The sequence below is a fragment of the Eleginops maclovinus genome, chromosome 5 (assembly GCF_036324505.1).
Source record: "Eleginops maclovinus isolate JMC-PN-2008 ecotype Puerto Natales chromosome 5, JC_Emac_rtc_rv5, whole genome shotgun sequence".
Lineage (NCBI taxonomy): Eukaryota > Metazoa > Chordata > Actinopteri > Perciformes > Eleginopidae > Eleginops > Eleginops maclovinus.
The window spans coordinates 4,874,806-4,902,601 of record NC_086353.1 but is presented as its reverse complement, the minus strand read 5'-3'; the positions used below and the strand labels follow the sequence as shown (position 1 = coordinate 4,902,601).

The following is a 27,796-nucleotide window of genomic DNA, read 5'->3' as shown; positions in this document are numbered from 1 at the left end:
ATATTTCAGAATCAGACTTGTGAGACACTTTGCTAGGTCCAAGAGATCCATTAAATATAAAACACGTTTTAATCAATTCGCAGCAAACAACACAATGATGAATTTGACTGATGATTTAATTCAAAAAGAAAAACACCAAAGTCTTGGTATGGTTTAACTTTAATACAATAGTACAATGTCCAGACTACAGCTAGCATATACACACTAAAGACGACTAAAATTAATAGAAAATAGAAAATAATAATAATAATAATAATAATAATAATAATAATAATAATAATAATAATAATAATAATAATAATAATAATAATAATAATAATAATAATAATACTTGTAAAAAAAAATGCACAAATATAAGTAATGGAAGTTTTGGTACACCTATGACATTAAACACACTAAGGCACCTTGTGACTTGAGGACACTGATATCATATTGAGGTAAACCCCAACAACACATACAGTATGAAAGAGCTACGGTAGCATTTCTGAAATCAAGTCTTGCAAATACTCCAACAAACCTGCAAACTGTGGTAACAAACTGTCTGTTCATGTCCGAAGTTCACTATGAGCTGAGCTACAAAAACACTGACGACTTTGCAGGACTTTATCTCATGAATTATTTACGAGGAACACACGGAGACGATAAGATTATCCTTCATTTTTGCAGAAATATTTCCTTCAGAGCTATGCATTTGGTATCATTATGTTCCTGTAGACAGGGGCGTCGGGGTCGTGTCACTCCTCCCGTGTGCTCTGTACCATGGAGTACTTCTTGCAGGGGTTCTTAAGGCAGGCAGGAGGCCAGGTGAAGGGCCAACTGTAAGAGCATGGTACCGAGGTTTGGACGTTCCTCTCCATGAAGTTGAACAGCGGGTTCCACCAGGTGTTGGTGAGGTAGTTGTTGGGCGAGCATTTCAGAGTCTGCAGAGAAAATAAAAGTAAGTCATTGTATTGGTAGAAAACATTTATGTAATACTTTCCACACAAGGGATGCAGCTCAATGTGATTCTGAACAAACCATACACATAATTTGGTCATAATGCTACTTATTATTTCCTAATCTGGTGTAATTGTATGTGAACAACTGAAGGACAAAGTTGCAAAAGGAAGGAGCATCTAATCATTTTTATAATATATAAGATGGTTAGGTTCACATTTGTTCAAGTCTTTGCTGAAACAGTACTGACATGCCCATGTAAATTGAAATAGGTTTGTCTTGCTCTAATCATTCCTTCTGTTCATATTGACAATTAAAGATTCAAACATTGTTGGGATTATTCCTGAGTTTTTTTTAATGCTACCTATTAACCAGGACATTTAAATGTTAGCAACTGATCCTTAAGATGTGCAAATTGGTTTAAAATATACATACGTAGATAAAAATGTAATTAATCTGAAAGGAGGAACTGGAAAACTCATTGCTTTGCTTGAGACATCATAACATTTCTATATTCTGACCAGCAGAGGGGGTTATTACGCATGTTGAGAAGCCAAATAATGAAGATTTGAAGTCAAAAACATCCAGTTCTTCTAAAAATATAACTATACTTAGTCTAAGTCTAAATATATAATTATATGGAAAATATAGACAGTTTCCTTTAAAAATAAACTGCAGTATATTATTGTCCTGACATGTAACTCTTAGCTGGTTCACTTGAGGTTAGCTCTGTACACAAATTACAGCCATGTGTAAACCGACAGACAGTAAAGCCCCCCCATGCATAATGATTAACGTGAGACAGGGTTCAATGAGAGGGGAAACATCAGTTCGGAAAGCTCTTTTTTTTTACTCCATCATGCACACAAACAGCCACCCATTACTCAGACCTGTAGATTGGCCATGGTGTGGTACCACCAGAACAGGCGGGAGGTGATGAAATAGGCCACGACCACATCCACACTGTAATGCTCATGTGCCACCAAGATGCACACCACACCCACGGCACTCAGCAGCCAGCACATCAGATGGTACCACCAAAACGACCGCGGCGAATCTTTAAAGAGAGGGAAGGAAAGAGTGTTGGTAATATTTATGACAACCTGCATTTGTGGTCCGTTTGTCCATGTTTTCACTGCTAAAAAAAAAAGGCAGTGTTTAGCAAAGCACTGCAATGAGACAAGAACTGGGACTTTATGCAATACACTGAAAACCCAGGCTACAGCTAACAACATGGTTATACAGAACCTTTTCTTGTAGTATATCATCCTTAAGACATATCATTGCATTGATAAACCCTTTTGAATGCACTTTGGCCTTTTCTCTTAACAGTAAATCAAGCAATATACGGGTTTTAAATGTTATTACTATAGGTGTTTGTATCCCATTAGTTCCTGGAAAGGTCCATGGATAGCTTGGGTAGTAAAATCGTGTGGGCTATATGGACAAGAATGGATCAGATAATACAATTCATACATTATTAAAGGGAAAGTCCCATTAATTATTTAAAAAATAAGCTCACAAACAAGTGATGCTTTGGGTACTCACACTCCTTGATGAATAGGTAGGTGAGGGTGAGCATCACGGTGTGTCCACTGTACAGGAAGTCTCCACACAAGAGGTGGGAGTTGGTCATGGACAGACCTCCACCTGAAATCAGCCGCAGGATTCGCTGGATTTTTGCCTGGGAGTCTCCATGGAGCTGATCGAGAACAGGGAGAGAACAGGGAGAGTCAGGCAAAGAGTAAATCATTGACAGCATTCAGACTCTAACTAATGATTAGCTTTGTTATGGATTAATTGACTTACTTTACTTTGCTAATTAATCAATGATTTGCTCAAAAATGCCATAAAGATATCAACAGTTCCCACACTGCTAACAAATAAGAAGTGCCTGTTTCGATCTAAACAGTTAGTTTATACATATACAATGATGTAAAAAAACTATTAATTATCAAAACCATCATCAATTCAAACCGATTGCTACCTATAATAAGTGCATTTACCAACGTGGGTACGTTCAGCCCAATTAATTGCTACTGTATACTCATGCAAATACACCGACCCCATTAAACTTAAAGGAATGGTTTTTACATTTGCATATTTATCAAATCAAATTTCTCATCTAGCTCTCTGCAAGAAAGCTATATAATCAAATATCTTCGCAAATAGTCCGTCAATCTTTACAACTTACTGCAACATAGATGGAATCTAAGAGGAATAGAAGAAAGTCAAATAAATACAGTTTAACTACATCACATCCTCTTGCAGCTCACTTTACTGTGGATATCTCACCTCAAACAAGTAGCTGAAGGTTGCATACACTGTTCAAAACATATCAAATTCTTGTGAACGAAACAACTCCTAAACGGTCCAGCTTTGGATCCTATTGCACGACACAGGCCATCAAACAGCAGCCAGGAGCACATGTTTTTGATCAAACAATGATGCACCTCAATATTGTCAGTGTCCTGAGGCGGTAAAAAGTCAAAATGGGTTTTTTATAGCTGCCTCTCTTGTGTTGCTGTGCGAAATTAGTCCCAGAGGGTGCATGAGAGTACACGACTGAGCAAGGACAGCTGATGCCCCATCTGATGTTTTTCATGCTACTCACCTTAGGAGCACAAGTCATGTGCATGCCAGGCACAGGCAGGGTGGTGATGTACATGGTGACACAGCGATACAAGTACAGGGTGCCAATGAGGAAGAAGAACCGCCTGCATGCTATTGACCTATACAAACAGACAAGGAGTGCATATAATGTGTTTTTTGTGGCAAACATTTACTTAAATCTACATCATTCTGGATATCTTGCAAAGTCTGATGATGAGTGAACGTATTGTCAAATTGGACTCAGTGGTAAGGATCTGGCTTGAAGTGTTGCCAAATACTACTTTCTAAACTACTTTGAACATACAGCAAACTTTCATTGTGGAAAATACAAACCACACTGATGGAAGCATCAATGGACGGTAATAGGATGCATTTTCTGAGAAACAGGAAGCGAGACATATTACAACCCCTCACCACAGTACAACACTTTTGATTAAGCTAATAGCCAACTCAGCCCATACACTCTTTCTATTTTATATTTTCCCTGACTTGTTTGAAAGACAGTCTTACATGAGTGTGTTATTCTGTATTTCTTTCAACAAATCCTCGGAAAACCCCACATCGATCCAATGTTTTTATTATTTATTGGACAGCAATGGAGGCCTGAGGCAAAGGTACAAGTTCATAGTAGGGTTAGCTTCTTGTTTTTTCTAGTCTTTTGGATCATGGGATTTGTTGATAATAAGAAAAACATTGATTTGCTTATAAAGAAAAACAATTTGTATGATAGCACCAAATGTTCTTACCTGTATCTGAAGAAGAACAACTGGATCATCCAAATTCCCAGCAGCACCATGCCATTGATCTCTGTCACTGTGAAAGCCCATTTGACCCTGTCAATATAGTCAAAAAACTTATCAGGGAGGGGCGGGCTGCTTTCTTTGGGCGGGACTCTCTCATGGACGATAGTGATGACGACCGTGGTCAGGACCAAGTTAAAGCCAGCATAAAAGAAGGCTATTACTGTCTTCCACCACTCCATGGGCAGACGACTGACCTTGGAATCCGGCACGGAAATCTTCACGTAGTCATTATGCCTCCCTATGCCTTTGCGAAAGCCCCTCTTTGCGTCTTCTGCTCCCGGTGTGTGGACAGGACAAATTTTACCATTGCTGGGTGCAGCACCACCCTCCATTCCCAGGTTCAAAGTATCAGCGGCAGAGTCTCTCGCACCCACAAGCTCCTGTGACGCCATGGGTGCCTGCTCTGTCCATCCACAGGCACCGCTGCTGTTGGTTGAGGCTTTTTAACTGCAGTGAGAGAAAACAAAGAGGTTAGAAGTTGAAAAACTCTCAGTTTGAAAAGTACAAGCACTATTTTGTCAATTGCAAGATGGAACCGAAAAGGTAAATACTGTAGATACTCCTTGGTAAGGGATGTCAAATCACAATGATGAGAAACAGGGAGGAGATAACTCCAGTTTACTAATGCTTCCACTATTCCTTATCCTACGGGTTAGCAAAGCAATAACTCTTCTTTCCACTGGCGGAAATGTCCATTTTTTTGTGTAAAACTATTTTTAAGATGTCGTTCCGTTAGCTAATACAGCGTGTTGTATTTTCCTTTCCCATAACATTCACCAGAACCACTTTGACAGTTTTCTGTTGGGACATTCTGTGCGATCCTTATTTTGGGCCTTCCAAAGTCTTTCCGCCACACTGCTTTGGTTTTCTCATTTTGTCTTCAACAAACAGTTGCTATGGTCACATCAGTGGTTTTAATGGTCAAATATGTTCTGCTACAGAAGATTTGCATGCTCAATTTAGAAGTGTCAGACCACACAAATGTATAAATAAAAAATACATAACAAATGTAAAAAAATAATAAGGATTTTTTCGTAGAACTTAATGTCCTTCTTTTACATGGTTGCTTAAAAGTCCATAATAACAGTTGGGCAAAGATGGGTAAGTATAATTTAAAAAAGAATGTAATGAAAAAGGAAAAATAAAACAAATGAAATAATGAAAACAAAACAAAATAGTAGGATTGTTTTGAGTCAAAGACAAATATATTTGTATTGACGCCCATAATACAAAGTTGGAGGAGCTCGTGAAATGTTTGTAATGTTTGTTGTTGAAGCTCTTTTCAGTTAATGACTCGAGAGAGCACCACAGCAATGATCATTTTCATTCTTTCATGTCTAAAAGGCTTCCAGTCCTTATAACAGCCCCATTAATGGATTTTCAGGATTCTGCTATTAGCCCTGAAATGCATTACAATAAATGTCATCCAGGAAACACACGGTACGCTACGGCTTACTTGGAGGCAAACCTTGTACTAGGAAAAAATGGAGGTTATAAATGGAGTATGGCTGGATCCAAGAGTGCTGCTGAAAGTATCAGTTTCCTCAGAATCAATTTTTGGGAAAATACTATTACAGTGAAGAAAGGATTATTATAGGATGGCCTCTGACTAACCCAAAGCAAATCTAGCCTCTGTTATGCAACTGATGGATGGCTACAGAACACAGAGAGTCAGACTTTGAGGGAGTTAAAGAGGTCATAGGAGATATAAATACCTACCAAGATGGCCAATAAGATCAACAATAAGAAGCAGAGGAGCAAACAAACAATATAAGCCAATTACAAGGCCATCATTCTTATGTTATTAGTGGGATTATGTTGCATCTCTGTGGTTAGTTAGACTGTGAGCTGTGGTACCACATGTCAAGGACATTTATGAATTTGTTGAGTCACTCTGAGGCTGGAACAGCAAAGTGTCTCATTAATGTAGGACATGTGAGTGTGTCCTTTTTACACATTTGTACTTCTCTTATGTTGATCAGCTCAGTTTAACCTTGTGAATTTGAAGTTGTCTGTCCTTAGAGCAAACATGAGAGGGGCAGACTGTGGTGACAATGTCATCTAGAGACAAATCCTGCCGTTGCTCCACAGACTGTGACTAATGAAACACTATGACAGTGCATGACATCAGTGCCTCTCAACAAAGCTGATGCTAGTTGTGGTGAGAGGTGCAACACTCTTAGTACCTTAAACTAGAGAAGGCTGTGCTTCAAAATCTAGTAAAGCATTTATATGGTTTGGTTAAATTTAAGAAATAATTGGTTAAAGTTATGGAAATATTGTGGTCAGGGTAAAGACGATACTTGGTTGACAAAAGGTCTCAACTCAGAGACCGAATGCTATCTTACATGGACAAGAAGTCTGTGTGATCAGGTTGGAAGCTCCAGAAAAAGCTAGTATGGGGACTGAACTGAAGTAGAAAGTTATGAAGTAGCTGCCAAATATACCGTCATCCGGCAGTAATTTCATTACTATCTTATTTAACTTCATCTTACCTTTTAGTACATACGGTTTTATTTTGATTTTGTCCGTTTTTTACTTCTTTGCTGTAACAACGTAAATATCCCCTTTTTCTGATTCTCATTTCGAGTTTTTACTTGGGATGGTTTTATTGAACTATATTTTCAAAAGTTAAGATTGAACTATCACATATTTAGTTAATGTGGCTTAAAGATTGTGGTCATGTTTACCAGAAACTTTTACTGTTGTATTACGGGTAGGAGACGTGGTGGTGTCAAAGTCAGTTTCAGTTAATAGTCCCACTGTTACATGAGGGCACTTGCTAGGAAAACATAGAGATATTTTAGATTTATTTGTATCTAAATGACCAATGTTTTCTTTTTCTGGTGAGGACAGTCTCTAAATTTAGGATTATGGATGGTGTAGTAGTTGTAAATATTGACTTTATATTCCAAAATTGTTGGAGAGACACAACCTTCTGTGTTGGAGTGGATATTTCCTTTAAAACATATAAGTGTTTATGTTCTGTATCTTATCTTGTAACTTTGAATACTTCTATTCTAAATATCAGTGTGACAGTCAATACAAATCAGATTGGAGATATGTTTCCACTGTGAGACTGCATGTGTTCTGTACAGGGGGGGTCAGCAGAGTTTCCACCGGCCCCTTCCTCCCCAGTGTACAGTAGTCAGTGTTTTCCCACCAGTCAAGCACCCAGCACTAAAGGGATGGGTGGTGATGGAAAACTGGCAGAAACCCCTATTCCACATGGTCACAGGCCCAAATGGATAACTTGGCTGCTTCCACTCGCTCAAGCTATTTCAAGAGAAGCCACCCAGCTGCCTGCAAGGCTGTATTTTACTCCAGGGGCTCCAAGGCTTTGAGTCCATTTCAGGACATTCATAATAACATACTACTATTGCTGTCCACTCATTTTTTCTTTACAACCTTGCGGATTGTCTTCAGCAAAGGAGGGTTAAATATAAGTCAAACCAGAGGTGGCCCATCCCTCTGGGAGCTGGTAACATACAGAGGGGAGTTGACTACATGTTCTGAAATGTAATTATGGTAAAACAAGATTGGAAATGGCATGTTCGGCAGTGCATCATGTTTCAATATTGTGATGTTTTGTTTAATTTCAGAAATAGATGCTAGTCACTTTCCAAGTAGTTCAGTTGATTGAATTATTTGATGCCCACATCCAAAACAGATGTTCTATTTATCTATTTATTTAAATTAAAAGACAATCTCCTCAATGGTTTTGTGATAAAAAAGGGTAATTTCCTCACCATTGAGAAATAACAAGATGTTAAAAAAAAGTTAACCTTATAGCAGCGTGTGAGAATCTGTTGGATCCTTACATTCAAAGCAATATATATATATATATATGTATATGTATTTCTCTTTTTGTGTAAAGGATTGGCCCTGGGTGTTCATATTATTGTATATTTTATTATTTGTATTTCACAGTAGTTGATTCAAGCCTCTCACTTTATAATCCATCTACTCTTAATCTCATAGGTATTTATATCTGTCAAATGTATGTAGCCTAAAAAGCCAAATTACAATGTTTCTCTCTGAGTTGTAGTAGAGTAGTAGGATAAAGTTGCATAAAATGGAAATGAATTCTAGTTAAGTAGACTGTTTAGGTAAAGGTACTTGCCTACTCTTTCACTGATCCACACTAGTTTAGTAGATGGTTATTGAAGTATGAGTATATGTAAAGTACTTTTAGTAATAGTAGCATGTAATTTTACACCAGGTGTATGTAACGTATGTAAGTGTTGATTATATTTGACATTATTAATCCAAATCTGCAGAGTAACTAAATGTAGTCGAGAAAAAGTACATGATTTACCTCTGAATTAAAGTGGAGTAGAAGTACAAATTAGCATAAAATGGAAATACTAAAGTAAAATACAAGTATCACAAACTTACTTGAGTAAATGTACTTAGTTATTGCCCACCTACTGTACCAGTATACATGCCATGGCAATAGAGTGCATTTTTAACTTTTAGTTTTAGCACAAGGATATTTACTTCTTGCACTGGATGGTGACAACTGTCTAACAGGAGTTTACTGTGCAAAGATGCTCATCAATACAAACAGATATTCTGAGCAGACAGAACCAAATATATGTCTTGAATTTCTGAGGAAAAAGGAAATCCACTTTTATATCCGACAAGCCAAAATGGTCTCACTGGAGACGCCCCAACTTTTCTGGGAGCCACAACCACATGTGGGGTGGATACTGGCGGTAATGTCAGGTCCAGGACTGGGTGACTCCCATGCCTCCCAGTTATTACAGGCCAGCCGTCTGTCACATTTGATGTGTGCAGCACAGCCAGTTTTGAAGTTTACTTTCGGGGTGTAGCACAGTGGCCCAACTGACAGTGTTAAACACCATGTTCCATATGAGGCTACTGGGTCTGGGTGGGGCAACAGGTCATTGCTCATCCTGTAATTAAGCCCTCTCCTTTTCATTCAAAGCTATTGCAGTTGGTAATTGACTACTGTATTATATATAAGGATTAAAATAACTGTATCCCCAGCATACAAAATCAATACTGGATATCCTATGGAACAAAAATAATGTTTTTAAGCTTGTGTTTATCTTTGTGCGTCAAATGATGCAACTGAAAAAATACCCAGACAAAAATCAGTGTTAACCTGACATCATCACACACGTAGACGCCAGTCGACCAGATGATGTCTCCTGATCCACCGAATAAAACTTTTTGCATGAATGTATGCGGACACTGAGCCTTAGGCTATAACAGATACAATTTCAGATATTGACTATGTCTCTTAGAATTCACAGCGACATTGTATTTTCATCATCTTTAGCAACACTGATAAAAAAAAGTTGAATGTCAGGAGCAGCCTATATTCTCGCTGGAGGCTATCATCATATTTAGGATGACACAACATCACAGCAATTAAAGATATGAACCCCAACACATACCGACGATCACATGAAGATATGATTCACATGTTGCTCAGCTTTTTAGCATCCTACCTGCCTTGGTCGGGCCTCCTAGCGCCTCTTCCTGTAGTTGCAGCTCCCTGGATCACTGATGCTGCGCCCTGCTCGCTGCTCGGCTCGGCTCACACTGGACTGCTACATTACCCGGCGGTGCCGCTCGCTTTTGAGGGAGCGCTCCTCCCCGAAGCCCCACATATTCTCACATCCAGCCAGCCTCAGTACCCGGCCTCCTGCCTCCCATCCCCTTTAATTCAGAGTAAGAGTCCTGTAATCAGCACAAGCATCGCCCTGAAACTCTGCCCGCATGTAAAATAGGTGTTCTGCGAGATTCACATCTTAAAGCATTTAGGTGGAGCAGCACGATGTTTATTTTTAGAATCGTCGTATGTGCTATCATTATGAAGGGACATACCATTATTTGTTTTATTTTTTCCGTTTTATATTATGTACGTTTAAGATAAAACATAATCAAAATCCTGTTACAAAATCTATTATTGCTTATTTAGTTATAAATAATTCCAGATATGTTTTGTATCTTAACACATGTATAGCCATATGTGTAAAAAAAAGAAAAAAGTTCTCAATTAAAAACATACATTTTCCAGATGAATAAAAGTAAATGTTTCTAAATAAGAATTTGCTTCGTTCTCTACTACGAATACTTTGCATTGTAAAAACTGGTCACAGATCAGTTAAGTCGTTAGCGAGTCAAGGCTATGATACACGATCACGCAGCAAAACTGACATCAGATCAGTTTAGTTTTCCTCGTCATGACGACTGACTGCGGAAATACGTCATTACGTCAACGCTGACGTGGCGGCTGGGTGGGAAGCTCTTCCTGGTTGTTGTGCTAAGCTTCACCGGGCTCCTCCATTCACTGGAGATACCTGTACAGTGACCCAAAAAATAAAACACCTGTACTATCAAATCAAAAGTCGAGCATTTTGTCGTTTTGTGTGTGTCTTTAAATAAAGAGGTAGCCGGTTGACGCTGACTGCTGGCAGCCATGGAAACGTGTGGCAACTCGAACAAGAAACAAAAGCTAGGTAACGCTGCTGAAAACTGGGTGAGTTTTTCTTTTGCTAAGTTTTGTTTTTTCGACACCATTCAGCGACTCCACTAACCGGCTACTAATACGTGCACATGCTTACTGGTCAGACTACCAGCTAAGGAGCTAGCTTAAAATGATCTTTCTGTAGTAACCGTTATGCTAGAGTGCTACATATAAATCCTTAGTTGCTAACAGTGCCTGGATAGGAAAGTGGCTAAGGATTTAACTGCTAGCATATACATTAAATGGGAGGGTTTTTGCATCTTGTTTGAATACATTTAATAGTTACATCACCGATTATATATTCTGGTTCCTACGTCAGTGTCAATTTGCTTTCAATTGCTTATTCCAGGTGACCTCTTGTTGCATGCACACATTCCTGTCTGATGATTAAAAGTTACTGTAATGCAAGGGTTACTCTGAGCTGCAGTATTAACGATGGGAAATGTAACACTCGTACGTTGTGGTCCTTCACCAGCGGTGTCAAGTAACTAAACATAATAACTAAAGTACTGTACTTGTGCCTTATTTAAGTATTTCCATGTTATGCTACTTTGTAATTCTACCCCACCACAATTCAGAGGTAAATATTGTACTTGTACTCATCTACAGTAACGTAGTACCTTAAGTTACTTTGCAGATAAGGATTAATAATAAAACATATAATCAACACTTAAATATGACTTTAGTTACACCTGGATTAAATTCACATGCTACCCAGCAGTAAATGAAGTTATAGCATTGTGTTCCACATTCACCATCTAGATAAGCATTTGTACTTTTACTTGAGCAACATTTTGAATACAGGACAACACAAGCTGTAAACACCAGACAACGTATAAAGCTGAAACAATGAGACGATACAACAATAACAGTTGATCCTTTCCGATATCGGTAATTTTAAAAGAAAAATGCCCACAATTTTCAAGTGAAGCTTTATCACACTCAATTTTCTGACATTCAAAAATGCCTGATTTAAAAAAGAATCAATACAATTATGATGAATTTAAACAATCAGCTCTTCATACATGATCCAAGACTGCAGTATTCGGTTAAACCATATTTAAAATGAGCCTTTAAAGATCCTTTCCGATGTGAAGTTTGTGAAGTCTACTCTTTTTAATGTTGATATCCTGTCTTTTTATTTTAAGTCTTATTTCTAACCATGTATACATATACTACGCTCAATTAACAGTTAATCTGTGTCATTCCAGGGAATGCAACGTGCAACTAATGTCACTTATCAAGCTCATCATGTCAGTCGAAACAAGCGCGGGCAGGTTGTGGGCACAAGAGGAGGATTCAGAGGATGCACCGTCTGGCTGAGCGGTAGGTTATATTACCGTCAAGGTCTCCTTCCTGGTTCTCTATATCATCGTAATGCTGATTTTTTTCTCGTTCAAGGTCTGTCCGGTGCAGGTAAGACCACAGTGAGCATGGCTCTGGAGGAATACCTGGTGTGTCACGGTATTCCCTGCTACACACTAGATGGGGACAACATCCGTCAGGGACTGAACAAAAACCTAGGCTTCAGCCCTCAGGACCGTGAAGAGAACATTAGACGCATCGCTGAGGTGGCTCGACTTTTTGCTGATGCTGGGCTGGTCTGCATCGCCAGCTTCATCTCTCCCTATGGCAGGGTGAGTGACTCTGCAGAGAACGCATCAGCAGTTTAATGAAAGAAACAGATAAGGGCTGAATATGGTTGGACCTTACTGATACTCTATTAAATAGGGGTGGGGGAAAGAATCGACACAGCATAGTATCGCAATACTTTGCGTGGCGATGTTGTATCGATACACGGACGCCAAGTATCGATATTTTATTTTAACTTCATATTGCAAATCCAAATGAAAGTTTTTGGTAACAATTGCTTTTTCAATCCATATTGTACTTGAGTTTTTTCTGAAATACTGAGAAAAAAAGCAAGACAAAAAAGCAATCCCTGCAGTGAAACTGTATTATTCTAATTTCTATAATATGTCATCCATATTTGGCAGCATATTTGACTTTTTTCTTTACTGTCTATCACTGGAAGCCTTTTTTCAGCTGTGCTTGCTACAATAATATCTAATTTACTGAACCCTGGGATGTACTCTTGCAGCAGAAAGTAAACATTTCTGTTTCATTAAAAGAAATCCAGATGAGCCATTCTTTTTTACTCATGCTTTAAGTAAGCAGGTGTGTGTAACTCAATGTGTATTTTGTCTGTCAGGATCGCCTCAACGCCAGGAAGATCCATGAGGCAGCAGGGCTTCCTTTCTTTGAGGTGTTTGTGGACGCTCCACTGGATGTCTGTGAGCAGAGGGACGTGAAAGGGCTGTACAAGAGAGCCAGAGCCGGGGAGATAAGAGGTGCATTGTGGTTTAATACTGTTGACATCTTACTTTGACTTTAAAGCGACACAGTGATATTGAAATTACATATGATACTTATAAATACTGTCATTTCCCAGACTCTTATTTCTGTTTGTACAAATGCTTGAAACTGATGCATCACTGTCAGAGGAAGTATCTTATCACATTGTGGTTCAACATGTTTTGGTTTTTGCAGGGGTGAGATCTCACTGCGTTTCCTGAGTTTTGAGTCCTATCTGTACATCAGAGTGGCCTTTATTAAAGTCTCCATTCTGTCTTCAGTAAAGTTGAGACATTATTTTTCATTGAGATGGAATTCAGTCATGACCTGTTTTCTGCAGCTTCACTTTAATCCCCCCCCCCAAAAAAAAATCTCTTGATTTATTATTAACCAATGTCTTTTTCCTGATTGCAAACTCTCCTAAACTTACTTGTGTAGTAATTCTCGATACTAGAATACGGAGAAAAGTCTTTTTTTGTTATGTTTAAGTACTCGGTTAAGGGTAATTTGAGAGAAAAGATTTTTCAGCTGCGGTTGTTTAAGCATTGTTATAGGATATTCGTTTCCTACAGTGTCTATTTCAATTCCATCCAATAATTGGAAAAAGAACAAACCTTAGCTTTCATGTTGAAAAGCTGTTGGATATTTTGCATATAAGACAAAGCTCAGACTGGGCATTTCATTTTCTTTATTTCATCAGGTTTCACAGGGATCGACTCAGAGTACGAGAAGCCAGAGGCTCCAGAGCTGGTGCTGAAGACGGAAACCTGCAGTGTGAACGAGTGCATACAGCAGCTGGTTGACCTGCTTCAGGAGAGGGTGAGGGGGAGGATACATTATGACATGCTTAAAATAAGTTCATCGAGCTAGCTACTGTTGGTGTTTATTGACTTTGTCTACATAGGATATTATGTGTGTGACCATTACAAAGACAGCTAGTGGGCTCATAGTCTAGACTTGATCCATCATTACTCAATGAGCCACTAGGGGGCAGTACAGTTTCATATTTGAATGAAGGTCGATGTGAACTCAAAATGTAAATCAATATTCATTTTGTGAATAGTAAGTCTGACTCTTCATGAAGCAGGATGTTTTATTTATTATTTAATGTTACTTTCACATTCTCTCCTGCAGGATATAGTTCCTGTTGATGCCTCTTATGATGTGAAAGAGCTGTACGTGCAGGAGAACAAACTGGACCTGGCTAAAGCTGACGCAGAGACTCTGCCTGCTGTACAGATTGGGAAGGTAAAGGAATCTTAATAACTATTTAGAGTCTTCATTTGAACTGTAAATGTATTATTTATCTTCCCACTGACTCATTTGAACTGCATATTGTCTGTATGTGTTTGACCCTCAGGTGGACATGCAGTGGGTGCAGGTGCTGGCTGAAGGCTGGGCCACCCCTCTGAACGGCTTCATGAGAGAGAGAGAGTATTTGCAGTGTCTTCACTTCGACTGTCTGCTGGACGGTAAGATGTCATTTACTTTTTGGAGGAAAAAAACAGATGTCAGTGCTGCTATTCTTGTTAACGCACTAGATGGAGATGAGTGCTCACAAAATGGTTCACTCAGAAACGGCTAAAGGCTCTCTGTGGAGACATCAGCACACATTTCTTACATGCATTATATACCTCCATGACATTTAACACAGGCAGCACCAAGATATGCTCTCAGTTAACCTGTCCGTTTCGTTTAAGCTATATGCCAAGGGGCTTAATTCACATGAGTTCTGTCTGTCAATTGAACCTCAAATATTTGTCAGTTTTAGCTCTTGGTGTTTCTTTATTACTTTTCGATAAAAATTGAGCACTCTGTTGGAAGTGCTTGAACATTTTTGTCTTGCGGGCTAAATAAATGCTCAATATTCTGGCATAATGTCACCTTCATAAACTCAGGAATGATTTAGATGCAGGATTTTAAGACCGATGATGTTGAACACCAAAGGTCTCAGGAAGGCCTTGTTTTTGACAACTGTCACATTTGGTGTCACAATTTCCAAGAAAAAGTCAGTTTACTTTTATTGCTAATATGACTGTACAGAACAGAGCAGGTAGCCAACACAACCTCTTATAATATAAATTAAAAAAAGAAACACAGACGTAAACATTAATACACACAGCTAATATGCACAAATAAAACAATACATAGGCACTATCAGCCAGATAAAGAGTCAAACGCTAGAGAATAACAGGAGAATAAATGTATGTTTTGCTCTGATAAAGTATGATTCCCACACAAAGTGAAAAAATACATTGAATACATTTCGTTTTTAGATTTGTACCGTTGTATATATCACGACTGCTCTCCTCACTGAAGGATAAAACCAAGTTCTTAAAACTTAATGATCTAAGTTCTTTACTCAGGAAGTTAGCTAGCCTGAGAACCTGAGCTGCCTCTACAGACAGAGAAATATATTGATGTCAAAAGTCTGGATTCCGCCTTTCCTGTTTGTCTGGAGGAAGAGCGACACAGTAGAAGAAGCTTCCGTATTGATTGTTACCGTAAACCACCATTTGTCCATTTTCACTTCCTCGCAGGGTCTCGACAGTGACAGAATGCTATCCCAGTGAAAGGATTGATCGCCTATACCACTAACACTGGTCGGGAAGCAGAAAACTGCATGTTTGACTAATCAAATAGTCTGCAAAAATAAACAGAGACCAGAATCCAAGCTTGTGTCTCTCTCTCTCGGGCATTTGGCAGTCTTGTTGCTGCGTTTTATTGAAACCAGCTGTACGCTCTACACTGTGACAGAGGGGACGAGGAGAGAGTCCGGGGGGGGGAGGTGGGAGCACCAACAGTCAGCTCTCCCTGCCGTTTCCACTGCTTTTGATCTGATGTGATGTGAAAAGCGTGCCGGTCCAAACGTTTTCATTAACCTGGAAGGCAGGCTGAAGCCTCCGACAGGGCGCTGTCACTGCACAGCTGAAATTCTAAAAAGGGAAAGGGTCAAGCTCCAGCTTAGCTTAAAAGGGGATTTTTCTCCTCTTGCTTCTTAAATTGCAGCCTTTAAAACTCACTGTAGCCAGTAGTTAAGCTGTATATCCCCCCCTTCAGCCTGAAGGGGTACAGAATGGAAACTTGATCAGAATAGTTGAGCTGTGTTATTGAGTATACTGACCTTTGAACGTTTTAACCTGCCTTTATGCAGGATCCCTCTTCTGAGTGCTTTGCATCGGGACCCTTTACATTGTTTTTCTTGGATCCTCATCCTCTATAAAAGAGACCCTGTGGGGTTTCTTACAAACAAACCAAAGTTCCTTTACATCGAAATAAAACATTGTCTCCTTCCTTAAGGTTTAACAATCACTTTGAATATATTAACTTCCCCAGTAAGAGTTGCAGAGCCGGTCGCTTTGAAAATGGAGCAATGTTTATATTAATGTCTGATAGCTTCCAGTCGCTGGCTTTACGTCTTGGTGTGTTATTGCCAATCATTGGAAAAGCTTCAACTCGACTTTTCTTTTTGCCTCTGCTTTTAATTGAACTCTTCATATCTAACACCGCGCTGTCACTTTAATTCATGTCTTCTAAACCTGTGTTATTCATGTTTATTTATTCTCTTTGCTTTTTGACGACTGTTTTTAAATGCCATTTTTATGCGTTTCCGCTGCGATATCTCTTAATCCTCTTAATGTCTTTCATTTTTGTAAAGCACTTTGAATTGCCTTGTGTTGAAAGTTGCTACATAAATAAACTTGCCTTTGCCGTCAAACTGTGTATCGTGTTGCCCACTTTTGGGCATGCATGATATTACCAAACACTCACTAAAGCATAGCTTCAATATGCCGGTAGTGGTCATGAACTTCACAGAGACCCATTTAGATTTTAAATCACCAGACAAGAAAATCTGCAAATCTATTTTTCCACCAATTCTCAAATTGTTGATGAGCAAGAATAATTGAGATCTGTCAAAAATAAAGGTCTCTGTTCTCTCGTTTTAGCTTCTAAAATGTGGGGAGTTGACATGCTTCACACCCTGGTATGAGTAATGATGATTAAACATGTCTTTGTGTTTTAAACTGATGGGTTCAAATATTTAACCTTTGGCTTTTGGAAGTTCTTATGACCTGTTTAGACTGTTTGATAGATTATTTGACAGTAAAAATAACACTTTGTTGCAGACTTATAGTATTTTGTCTCTTCATGATATACTTTTTCCCCTACTATAAATATTCTTGGTTTTCCTTTGGCCTAGGTGGCGTCATCAACCTGTCGGTGCCCGTGGTGCTGCCGGTGTCCACTGCAGATAAGGAGCGTTTGGACGGAGTGACCGCCATGGCTTTGGTCTACCAGGGCAAGAGAGTGGCCATCCTCCGCAACCCCGAGTTTTATGAACACCGCAAAGAAGAGCGGTGCGCTCGCCAGTGGGGCACCACATGCAAGGACCACCCCTACATCAAGGTACAAATAGTTATTCTAGCTCTTCTAACTTTCGGGGCTTATATGTTGGAATACCCAAGTGTTTAGAGAACTGAGCAGCATCACAGAGCAGCAGACCGTGTGTCTCAGTGTGCTGTTTGATAAACACTCTGCATGTGAAAGCAAACTGCCTCCCTGGCTCCGGCACTGATCGAACACAGATCCGAGCTGGCCTCTTTCACACTTATGGAAAGAGTGAATAGGTGGAAGATCTTTTCTCACACTCTGTCAGGGCGCCCAGTATAATCACTTGATCTTTTCTGGTCCACCCTCATTTTGCAGGTGTTGTATTTGGATGCTGAGTCACTGCGTTTTGAGATTGTACCGCTGCCAGCTTCCACCTTTCCGCTCACCCAACCGTTCTCCAAAAATATCCAGCAATTGTTTCCATCTGTCTCCTGTCGACTGCGCTGGGGATCAGGTAGACTTGGTGGCGAGATTACGTCCTGAAATGATCCCGAACACCCTGCGGAAAAGTGTCACTGGCTTGTAGCTGGAAACGAACGGAACAGTCTGGTGTTTCGGACAGATATAGTCGTCACGTTGGGTGAAGGTTACACTGAAAAGCTGCTCCTCTGTCCGGCTAATTTTAAATCCCATTGTTTTCCGGATCAATGCCGTTGGTTGGCTAAGGTGAAAAACAAAACTGATACTCACCTCTGAGGTATTCAGTGATTTCACCCTCTGGGGTCAGATTATGTGGAAACCTCGTTTTAAAGCCCTATGCCTCTAAAAATCTGGGTTGGAGATTAACCGGAGCACCTGGCTGCAGCTGTCTCAATATTTCAACGCGCTTGGAAGTAATTTTCCACCTCAGCTGATATTGTCTCACCTTGTTCATGATCTGGCGAAGTTTTAGGACGCCAGTTTCATAAATTAGTACCACAACTCTCCACTCTCAACACCTGATGCCTCTGCTCAGGCTTCAACTCTGTGTATTTCCTCAGCTTTCATTCTGTATCCACTCTGACCTGTCACAGCTGAACATGTGTGTTCAGCTTGCCATGATTAAGGTGTCACTCATTAAAGAGTGTGTGTATGTATACATAAGTGTATGTTTAACTCCCCGCACCGGAGCCAGTCTGTCAGCACACTTCTGCCCTGGAAGGGAAAGGTTTTTTTTTTTCGCTTTCCGCTCAGAAACGACCTACTCCATATTATATGCAGTTAATCCACTTTTTCCTGTTTACCTGTCTGTCAGTCAGACAGGAGCCCCTTCATCGGAAACCATGGTGTAGTGTGTTTATTTGGCTAGGGCCCTTTTCACATGTGAAGTCCTGGGGGCACTGAAAGCGCTCAAACAGCACATGTGCATGTGTAGCCTTTCTGTTTTGATGTATCCACGCAGACAGTATATGGTCCATTGACTTATGTTGTGGCATAAATGGCTCTGTTTGAGAATAAGAGTGATAAGCTTATTCATGACTCTTCTCAGGCCAGCAGTGGACAGATTGGATTAATGCGAGTGTGGAAAAGAAATCCCACATGGGGAAAAAGCTTCCTACCAACTTGTTATTCATCAAATCACAAAGACACCTCTACTGCTAACAGCTTTCGGGTTTCTATGTATAGTCTGCCAGCTCAAAGTGAAACCAGTCTGTGTGTGTCTCTGGATCAAAGAGAATTATTCTGTTGTTGCATATTTCCACATGATAAATTACATGTTAAATGAGGCAAGTGACATCTTTTTGTTATCTACTTACAGTAAGTCCTTTCCCAATGCGTGCACACTTCATGTTTCATTTGTTTTGAGTTTTCTCCTCTGTACTGGAGCCGTGCTTATTTTATTACCGAGCAAGTAGAGAATTGTCACTTTGTATCACATTAACATCGCACAGACCGGTCCTTTCTGTAACTCTAGCTACGGCCTCATAAATGCCACAGGATGGAAGATATTGCCCCGAATCAATAACAGCCTTCCTGAGCACTTCTGTGATATGTGGGATTAATCTCTCGGAGGGGAACATTTCTCCAGTGAAGCTCATCAGCAGCTTTTATTGTGAAATACAACCTGATTTAGTCTCTGCACTGGTATTGAGACGGAAGTAGTAGACGTGGCCAAATGAAGTGAAGTGGGCATGCCGGGGTCTTGTTGACTGTTTAACGACACACGCAGACTTTGATTCATGCCAGTGTGTCCTAGCTGCAACTGGGTAATAACTCCAGGTTTTTTATTTTTATTAGAGCTCACGCTGGCCTGGTTCCAGCACGGTGAAGCTTTTATGGGCCGCAGTGTCTTAAGTCTGGATTATGTTTGAGTTGTGTTCCCTGTCATGATCACTGTGACTCCTATTTCAGATGGTGATGGAGAGTGGGGACTGGCTGGTCGGGGGAGACCTGCAGGTTCTGGATAAGATCTACTGGAACGACGACCTCGATCAGTACCGGCTGACGCCCACTGAGCTGAAACAGAAGTTTAAAGAAATGAACGCAGGTATGGGCCAAGTTCGGTTGTTTATAAAACAGCAAAGGGATTTTGGACCCAGGACTTTTAAAGAGACAGTAGTGTTGTATAAGTTGTGAGAAAATAGAGACGAATAACTTCGGTCTTTAACAAAACTGTATGTGTTTCGTTAACTAACGAAAGCAATTGGAAACAGTTACTCTCAACATTCAATCTTTCCATAGCAACAAACTGACACTGCCCAACTGTTACGGTGTGACTGTGAAGGTTAAACCATGGATGTATAAAAAGAAATGGAAACAGCGTTGGAGGCGGGACCCCGTTCATTCCATAATTTCATTTCCTTAAGCCCCGCCTCTGATCTCCCGCTCTGTCAAATGAAGGCGTGGGAAAATAACTCTCAATTTCGACCTTTGGGTGTATTCTACAACTTTTCTACTCTAAAGTAACAAATAAGGGCTATACAAGGGTCTGTCCTTGGTAGTTAAGTCAGTAAAAAAAAAGAATCCACTGATTTACAGACATCTCTTTCCCAGTGTAGAATATTTTTTGTGCCTGATGACGTCACAGGCTGAACCTGGAGTTGTAGTACTGCCGTTTGGCCACTACATAAAGGTGTTCGACCCTTGACAATGGTGAATTATGTCTCTTGAGTAGCCTTTTTTGTTGTTGAATGAGGACACCGGTGTTATTCTTTGTTTAGTTGTACATTTGGGGACACAAAGTAGGAAAGTCTGTGGCGTGGTTCAGTCCTTCAGTGTTTGCGGTTTCAGTAGTTAGGCGCTGAGCTGCTTGATTATCTCCGAGTACATTGTGGCCTTTTCCTAGTTTTTTACACATGTTCGCAGTCTGACAAACTCACATTCCTTTTTTTTCAGATGCTGTATTTGCCTTCCAGCTCCGCAACCCAGTCCACAACGGCCATGCTCTCCTGATGCAGGACACCCACAAGCGTCTGATCGAGCGAGGCTACCGCCGGCCCGTCCTGCTGCTGCACCCGCTGGGAGGCTGGACCAAGGACGATGATGTGCCGCTGCCCTGGAGGATGAAGCAGCACGCCGCCGTGCTGGAGGAGGGCGTCCTGAACCCAGACTCCACCATTGTGGCCATCTTTCCTTCACCCATGATGTATGCCGGGCCAACTGAGGTAACCATTATCGAGAGTGTTGTGTTAGCGGTTACATGCTTGAGATTTCTTCATAATACTTTCCTCAAAGCTGACAGGAAACAAAATGTGGCTGCAGCACTGAGTAATGAATACAGGCACAGGGGGAGGGCTGTCATTTACTTGGTGTCTGCACATTTTTGAAAGTGAATTATAGCAGGAAAAGGGGATTTGCAATTGTCTTGAGGCGCTCTGTTAAGTGTTCCCTTGCCGTACGAAAACCTGTTTGTGTGACTGACCGTAGCTGTGTAGCTGGGAGTCTTTTAATCATTCACTTAGGATCATTTGAAAGTTACAGCTCAAATTATTGGGAGCAGATTTTGAGGCTGGTGGATGTCAGGCACTCAATTTATCCCATTTGTTGCTCTAAAAGGGGAGCTTTAAAGGAGACGGACTCAGTCTTCATATCACCGTTCTGAACCTGTTAAAAACTAATCAATGAAATGACCTCTGTTTGTTAAATCAGAGGTCCTGATTTAACAAACAGCATGGGCAAGACAATAATGGAAGTAGTACTGGTAGCTTCCAAAGAGTAAAGTAGAGGTTTAGCAGTCATTGGTGATAAGCACAAAACATTGCCTATACTAAATGTAAATTCCTGAGGGAGTTAAGCTGGAGTACTATTAAAAAGTGAGAATGGTAAATGTAGGTATTCAGTTTTAGTCTGTTAGCATATGTACAAACTGGCCACTCTCTAGCTGCCTTCCCACACTCTGTATTTTGTCCGGTCATGACTTGAACCGGCGATCCTATGGTTCCCAAGCCAAGTCCCTACAGACTCGAGCTACTTGCGCATCTGTCATACACACAGTGCTTTCCAACCCCTATCTTTTGGCATGCTCTATAGTGTTTGTGTTTAAAATAAGAGGTAATGTGTTACCAGCTACTATGGCTAACAATGACTGACAATGCTAACCTTAAATCTTAGATTTCAGAATTGTGTGTCCCAAACTTTTCTAGCTCTGATTACCGAATAGCTTTAGATGCTAGATATTAAAGCACCCATAGCCATCTGTCACAGAAAGCAGGATCCACACATTATCAAAGAAAGACACAATTGGACAGAACCATCATATTAAACATAACCATATTTATTGTTCAGAAATACATTGTAAAAAAAGAAAGTATTCCTCTGCTAGCATTTGAAAGAACACATAAATGCCAAACCTTTCCTAAACTTTTTACAAAGGTCTTCTGTCTTTTCTTCTTGTCCACAGGTTCAGTGGCACTGCAGATCTCGGATGGTTGCTGGAGCCAACTTCTACATCGTGGGCCGGGACCCTGCAGGCATGCCGCACCCCTGACACAGGAAAGGATCTGTACGAGCCCACTCATGGCGCCAAGGTGCTCACCATGGCCCCGGGCCTCATCACCCTGGAGATTGTTCCCTTTAAGGTCGCCGCTTACAACAAGGTCAAAAGAGCAATGGACTTTTACGACCCCAAAAAGTGAGTACTTGTTTGTTTTATAACTGTCATTTTTAAAGCCTGACATCTTGTTTCTCATCGTCTGTCAGTTTATTAGGGTGATGAAATACAGAAAATATTTGAGTGTAAAGAGGAAGTGCTCACTCTAAATGAAATAGCAGATTTTATTAGAAGATTTTACTCCAGAGTAATACGTCACATTGAGGCCAATTAGCAGCAGCCTTAACCTAAATTAAATTATCTAGATAAATATCTAATTAGGCTTGTCTTGTTTGAGCTTTCATCCATTGCTCTTTTCTTCTCTTTCAACGGTAAAACATGAAGCCGAGAGGAACAGGAATTGTTTTTCTTTCTTATCCAGTTTAAACGTTTACTGGATTAGCACAATCTTTGATGTTGCTCCGAAATGACAGAGACCTGACCTTAATTAAAGTCTGTATACAGACCCTGCCCACGATGACTAACCAAAATCATGCAATCCCACTGCCTCCCGTCCTGATTTGATGCCGGTTATGCAACTGCAGGGAGGAAGTGTTTGGTGAGGAATGTGAAAAGGAAATATCGCCAAACTAATCAAAGATTTGCTTTGTTTTCCGTGATGCGCACTTATGACGTTTAGTTTGAATTAACCATTGATTGGGAACATATAGGGCTTTTAGTGGTGCTAAGAATAGTATGGTTTGAAGTATCACCAAGGCTTTGTTTAGCTAGACTTCACTTTTCATTTGGAATCGACCAGGTAGGAAAAGAACCAGTTCCACGCTTTGGCACTTCATTCCTCCTTGGATAAAAAACAAAACAATCATCATGTAGCGTGACGCTGGCTGGAATGGCTTTTTTAAATAGGGTTGTCTTCTGTAACACATCTGTAAGTGTCACTCTAAATTATAATTGATTTAAGTAGAGAGGAATCATTTTTTGTCACATATACAACTAAGTGGTAAATGGACTTGTATTTATATAACACTCTTGTAGTCTTTGGAATCCTAAAAGCACTTCAAGACATGTCGCCTTTAACCACTTCACTACACAAATACACTCACTGGCAGTGTCCTCTTCTAATCTAAATGGTCATTTACATACACTTTCAAACTGGCGCAATTTCAGGTTCAGTAGCTTTCCTAAACAATGGTATACATGCAGACTGGAGGAACCGGTTTTTGGACGACTCTCTTTACCTCCTAAGCTTCAGCCGCCAACACACAGTGTTGCTGGTGAAGGGAAATGCACCGCAGCATGCAAATTAAGACTAGTCTAAACAATAAAATTGAACGAAATTCCAAGACAAATAATTAAATAGATTAATTCTAAATGTCTATATGTCATAATACATAAGACATATAGACAGACTGGTTAAGAAAGCCAGCTCTGTCCTGGGGAGTCCTCTGGACACTGGGAGGAGGTGGGAGACAGGAGAATGGCAGCCAAGCTGTCCTTCCGCTGCTGGACAATGTGTCCCACCCACTCCACGACACCTTGTCCGCACTGTGTACCTCCTTCAGCGACAGGCTGCTGCACCCGCGGTGTCTCACAGAGAGACACCACAGGTCCTTCCTTCCTGCAGAGGTCAGACTATATAGCCATCATGGCCCCCTGGTAGACCCCCCCCCCCCCAGCAAATTACACGATTCTGTATTTTATATCAGAATCTCATTGATCCAACTGCTTGATATCAGCTCAGGGCTGGAGCTGGAGGAACAAATGCAAGATGGTGACTGGATTTCCGCAGTCCGTAGTCATCACTCCGTTAGATTTATGGCATTCCTTTCTCTCATGCGCGCTTACAGTGTTTTGCCAAATATCAGGAGGAATATAAATGCTAATCACCAGCAATACCCCTCGATATTGCTCCAAAGTGGAATGGCTCGGATCGCTGCAAGCTGTTTCTCATTTGACACTGTACAAAAATGCTCTCTAAAGAATTTGCCTGCAGCTCTTTTACCTCACGCCATGTGAACTGCTAGATCTTCTTCACAACTTCTTATTGTTTCCCGAGCACCACGATGTGCTCTGTCATGTGATAGCAATTAGAAAATGTGACTTCACAAACAGCACGAACCCTCTCAGAGTGTCAGCTCCGTGGAGATAGATGTACATATCTGCTAACAAGATGTCTAAAACGGTCCTGATTATCTCTGACAGTCATTCATCAACAACGCTAGTGAAGTCTGTCCTTGGCTGCTCACTTCAAACAAAGTTGTTCATATCATATCTAAACTTCACACGTAGTGAGAAGCCGTCGGTCAGAGGGAGGGTGAAGAAACCATCAGAGTGTTTGAAAAATGTTTGGCAGGAAAAATCTCTGATCTGATTTGGGAAAGAAAGCTTTCGGACAATGTTTCCAGTCAGTACCTTTTAATAACCTATCACAGCTCCATTCCTTCATTCAGACAGACAGTGGGGAAGGTTTCACAGTGAGGATGATACAGGTTTCTCCCCTAACTCACGCTCAGGGTTTTTCTCTTATTCCCTGAATTGCAATTTTGGAAGTTTTGTTCCACTGAAAATGAGAAATTTGATTTAAAAAAAGGGGAAAAACAACACAAAAATATCTATCAGTAGGGTGAGGTATGGATATTTCTAATTCCTGCAGTCAATAAGGTCAATAACGTATTTAAATATTTAAATTTTAAATGTTCTTACGTAAACATTTATTTTTAAGGTGTCATTCCTCCTCCAGGGGCACCAGTGAGAGTAGGGGACACTTAAGGCTCTCCTGTTATCATTAGTTTCTTCATGGTTGATTTAAAGTTGTCTGAGATGTTTGTTATTGGTTTTATCCCTTACTGTTCTCGCCACAAAAATTTAGAAAATAGGCTGGCCCGAATATCTAAACACAAACAAGCTATTTTGAATGAACACAGGAATTTTAACAGGGGACATTAATTATATATATTTTACTTCAGGGCTCTGCATGTGGGATTACAATATTTTGTTGTAGTAGCTCAAATAATTCAATGGGAATGTGTAGTAAAGACCCGTCAAGTATGTAAAACAGAGGCATATTATAAATCATACATCCACTCCAACTTCTTATGAACTTTAAGAACTCGTAAATGTTGAGGGTCAGCAGCAGCAGCCTCACTTTACAACCATCACTGCTGTGTGTGTGTGTGTGTGTGTGTGTGTGTGTGTGTGTGTGTGTGTGTGTGTGTGTGTGTGTGTGTGTGTGTGTGTGTGTGTGTGTGTGTGTGTGTGTGTGTGTGTGTGTGTGTGGGGGGGGTGTGTGCTTACTGCATTCATTCTCACAGTATATCTCCAGCCACAGACTGATTTGTGAGGAATTACTATTAAAACAGCAGCCAGAAATGGTTTAGCATATAAAATGTAGAGTTAAGTCGTATAAATATTCTCACACAAAAACAGTCATCATGTCTGTTTTCTCTGGGTTGAGTGTGGAGATCTCCAAAGCCAAAGCTTGAGTATCGGTATTTGGGGCGTAACTGGGCAAATTTGAAAGGATCAGCTTAAATCACGCAGATCTTAACTCAATGTTACGGTTTCCTCGTCTGCTAGTGACACAGCCGTGCTCTCGTTTACGGCAGATTGGATTTAGCTAAACAATGTTATCCTGGTTGTAAGGTTACTAAGTCTGATGACGGGTTTGTGTGTCTTGTGCCCCTCTGTAAGCTTATTGTACAACTGTGAGAGTCTTTGTAGGTTCAGCAAATTCAAGTGTGATATGAAGCCTCTCCACCTCAACTTCAGCACCCACATTCCCCCCAGTTAAACTTTAATTTATGACCTACCAAACATTCTAGGATTGCATTTGCAGAAATGCTAACTAGCTGGCTACAACGCCTGGTTGCACTTGATTCAAAAGCAGCAGGCGGTTGTTGTTGGCTCACATCTCCTGTGATAAGCATGTGTTTATTGATTGAAATATTTCGGTTACTCAAAACTCTTTTGCTTTTCTTTGTCTAATCGCAGCCATCAAGATTACGATTTCATCTCAGGCACACGTATGCGTAAGATGGCCCGCGAGGGAGAGAATCCTCCTGACGGCTTCATGGCACCGAAGGCCTGGGCTGTGCTGAAGGAGTACTATAAATCACTGGAGAAGGATTAAAGGTGGAGCCTCCGGTGGAACAAACATAAATACACAGTGATGTTTACCAGGATTAATGTGGGGACCACTGATCTTCTGTCAAAAACCACGCTCTGGCTTCTGTCCCTTTCACACTGTCAATCATGTTACTGCGTTCAGTTGTTTTTAGTCTTACGACATTAGTGTTTTAACTGTATGTACTTTTTAATCAACTAAACTCCCTCAGATGGTGAAATATAGCAGGAGAGGTCAGTATACTGTTGAATTAGACGTTAATAAATAAACTAACGTTTGTGTTTCTCACTAACTTTGTATATTCTGATGACTGGTTACTTAAGTATCCTGTCAAAATTCAAAGATCAAGACCCGTAAGGAAAGTACTGTTGACCAGTATTTGAATAGAAAGGGGATAAATGTTGAGTATTAATGATGTCCAAATTAAAAGTAGAAGTTACTTATTTCACTACTGATACCCAAACAACTTGCTTTAAACTGTATGTTTGCATGTGGCAGTGGTAATTGCTCAATACTTGGTGTATTTGGTGTAAAGTCGAGTGCCTTAGTCTTCTGAGAGTGACTTCACATGATGTCTTGTTTGAATTAGGACATGCAAAGACACACACACCTGCTTCTTGTCACACTTGACTTTATGCTACTCTGAAACGGTCCATTAGTTAAAGTAATGGTCCATTAAACAGATCAGAATTGAATAGGTTTTATTAGGATATGCAACCCTAACCTTCCCAAACCTCTAGGAAACATTTTTATTTGTCATATTTAGTCTATTTATTCTGTTCTAACAGTCCTTTTGTTCTTTTCAACCATTGTGCATGTAGTTGTGGTGCTTTTAAATCTCTCAACAGTCCTGATATTTTGTTACATTTTCATCATTATCATGATTGTGTTTTTTTCTCTCGTGGGTTGCTAATATTTTCCATATGGTAATTCTCTTTTAAGAGTTTGACTGTATAATCAGATGGTTGATGGCTGCCACCAAGGGATCAGATTTGTAATCTTCCTTGTCCAATAAAGCATTTTTAGCAAAAGAGTTATGTTTACTTTTCCTTTTTCTAATCTTCGAGTTTGTTACTCTGGGAATGTTTTTTCTATTTTCACCA

At 40.2% G+C, this 27,796-nt stretch overlaps 2 protein-coding genes across 3 annotated transcripts; one reads left to right on the top strand and one right to left on the bottom strand.

The window, feature by feature from the left end:
* Window positions 1-50: 50 nt before the first annotated feature.
* Window positions 51-10,132, bottom strand: sgms2a (sphingomyelin synthase 2a). Of its 2 annotated transcripts, none has more exons than XM_063884324.1 (6): window positions 9,833-10,132; window positions 4,296-4,799; window positions 3,551-3,668; window positions 2,485-2,638; window positions 1,827-1,993; window positions 51-920 (listed from the first exon to the last, which is right to left on the bottom strand). In XM_063884324.1, the coding sequence occupies exons 2-6, from the start codon at window positions 4,742-4,744 to the stop codon at window positions 735-737; spliced, it is 1,074 nt and encodes a 357-aa protein (XP_063740394.1). In that variant the 5' UTR covers window positions 4,745-4,799; window positions 9,833-10,132; the 3' UTR covers window positions 51-734. The 2 variants fall into 2 exon arrangements, with proteins under 2 accessions (XP_063740394.1, XP_063740395.1); XM_063884325.1 differs by lacking the exon at window positions 9,833-10,132 and adding an exon at window positions 9,779-9,817.
* A 480-nt stretch (window positions 10,133-10,612) lies between these two features.
* Window positions 10,613-27,726, top strand: papss1 (3'-phosphoadenosine 5'-phosphosulfate synthase 1). Its single transcript, XM_063884321.1, is given in 13 exon segments — window positions 10,613-10,866; window positions 12,066-12,180; window positions 12,256-12,491; window positions 13,067-13,205; window positions 13,910-14,028; window positions 14,344-14,457; window positions 14,570-14,681; window positions 17,411-17,616; window positions 19,933-20,068; window positions 20,917-21,185; window positions 22,421-22,501; window positions 22,503-22,651; window positions 26,561-27,726. Coding segments are annotated over 13 exon segments (1,875 nt in total). The 5' UTR covers window positions 10,613-10,806; the 3' UTR covers window positions 26,700-27,726.
* Window positions 27,727-27,796: the final 70 nt, after the last annotated feature.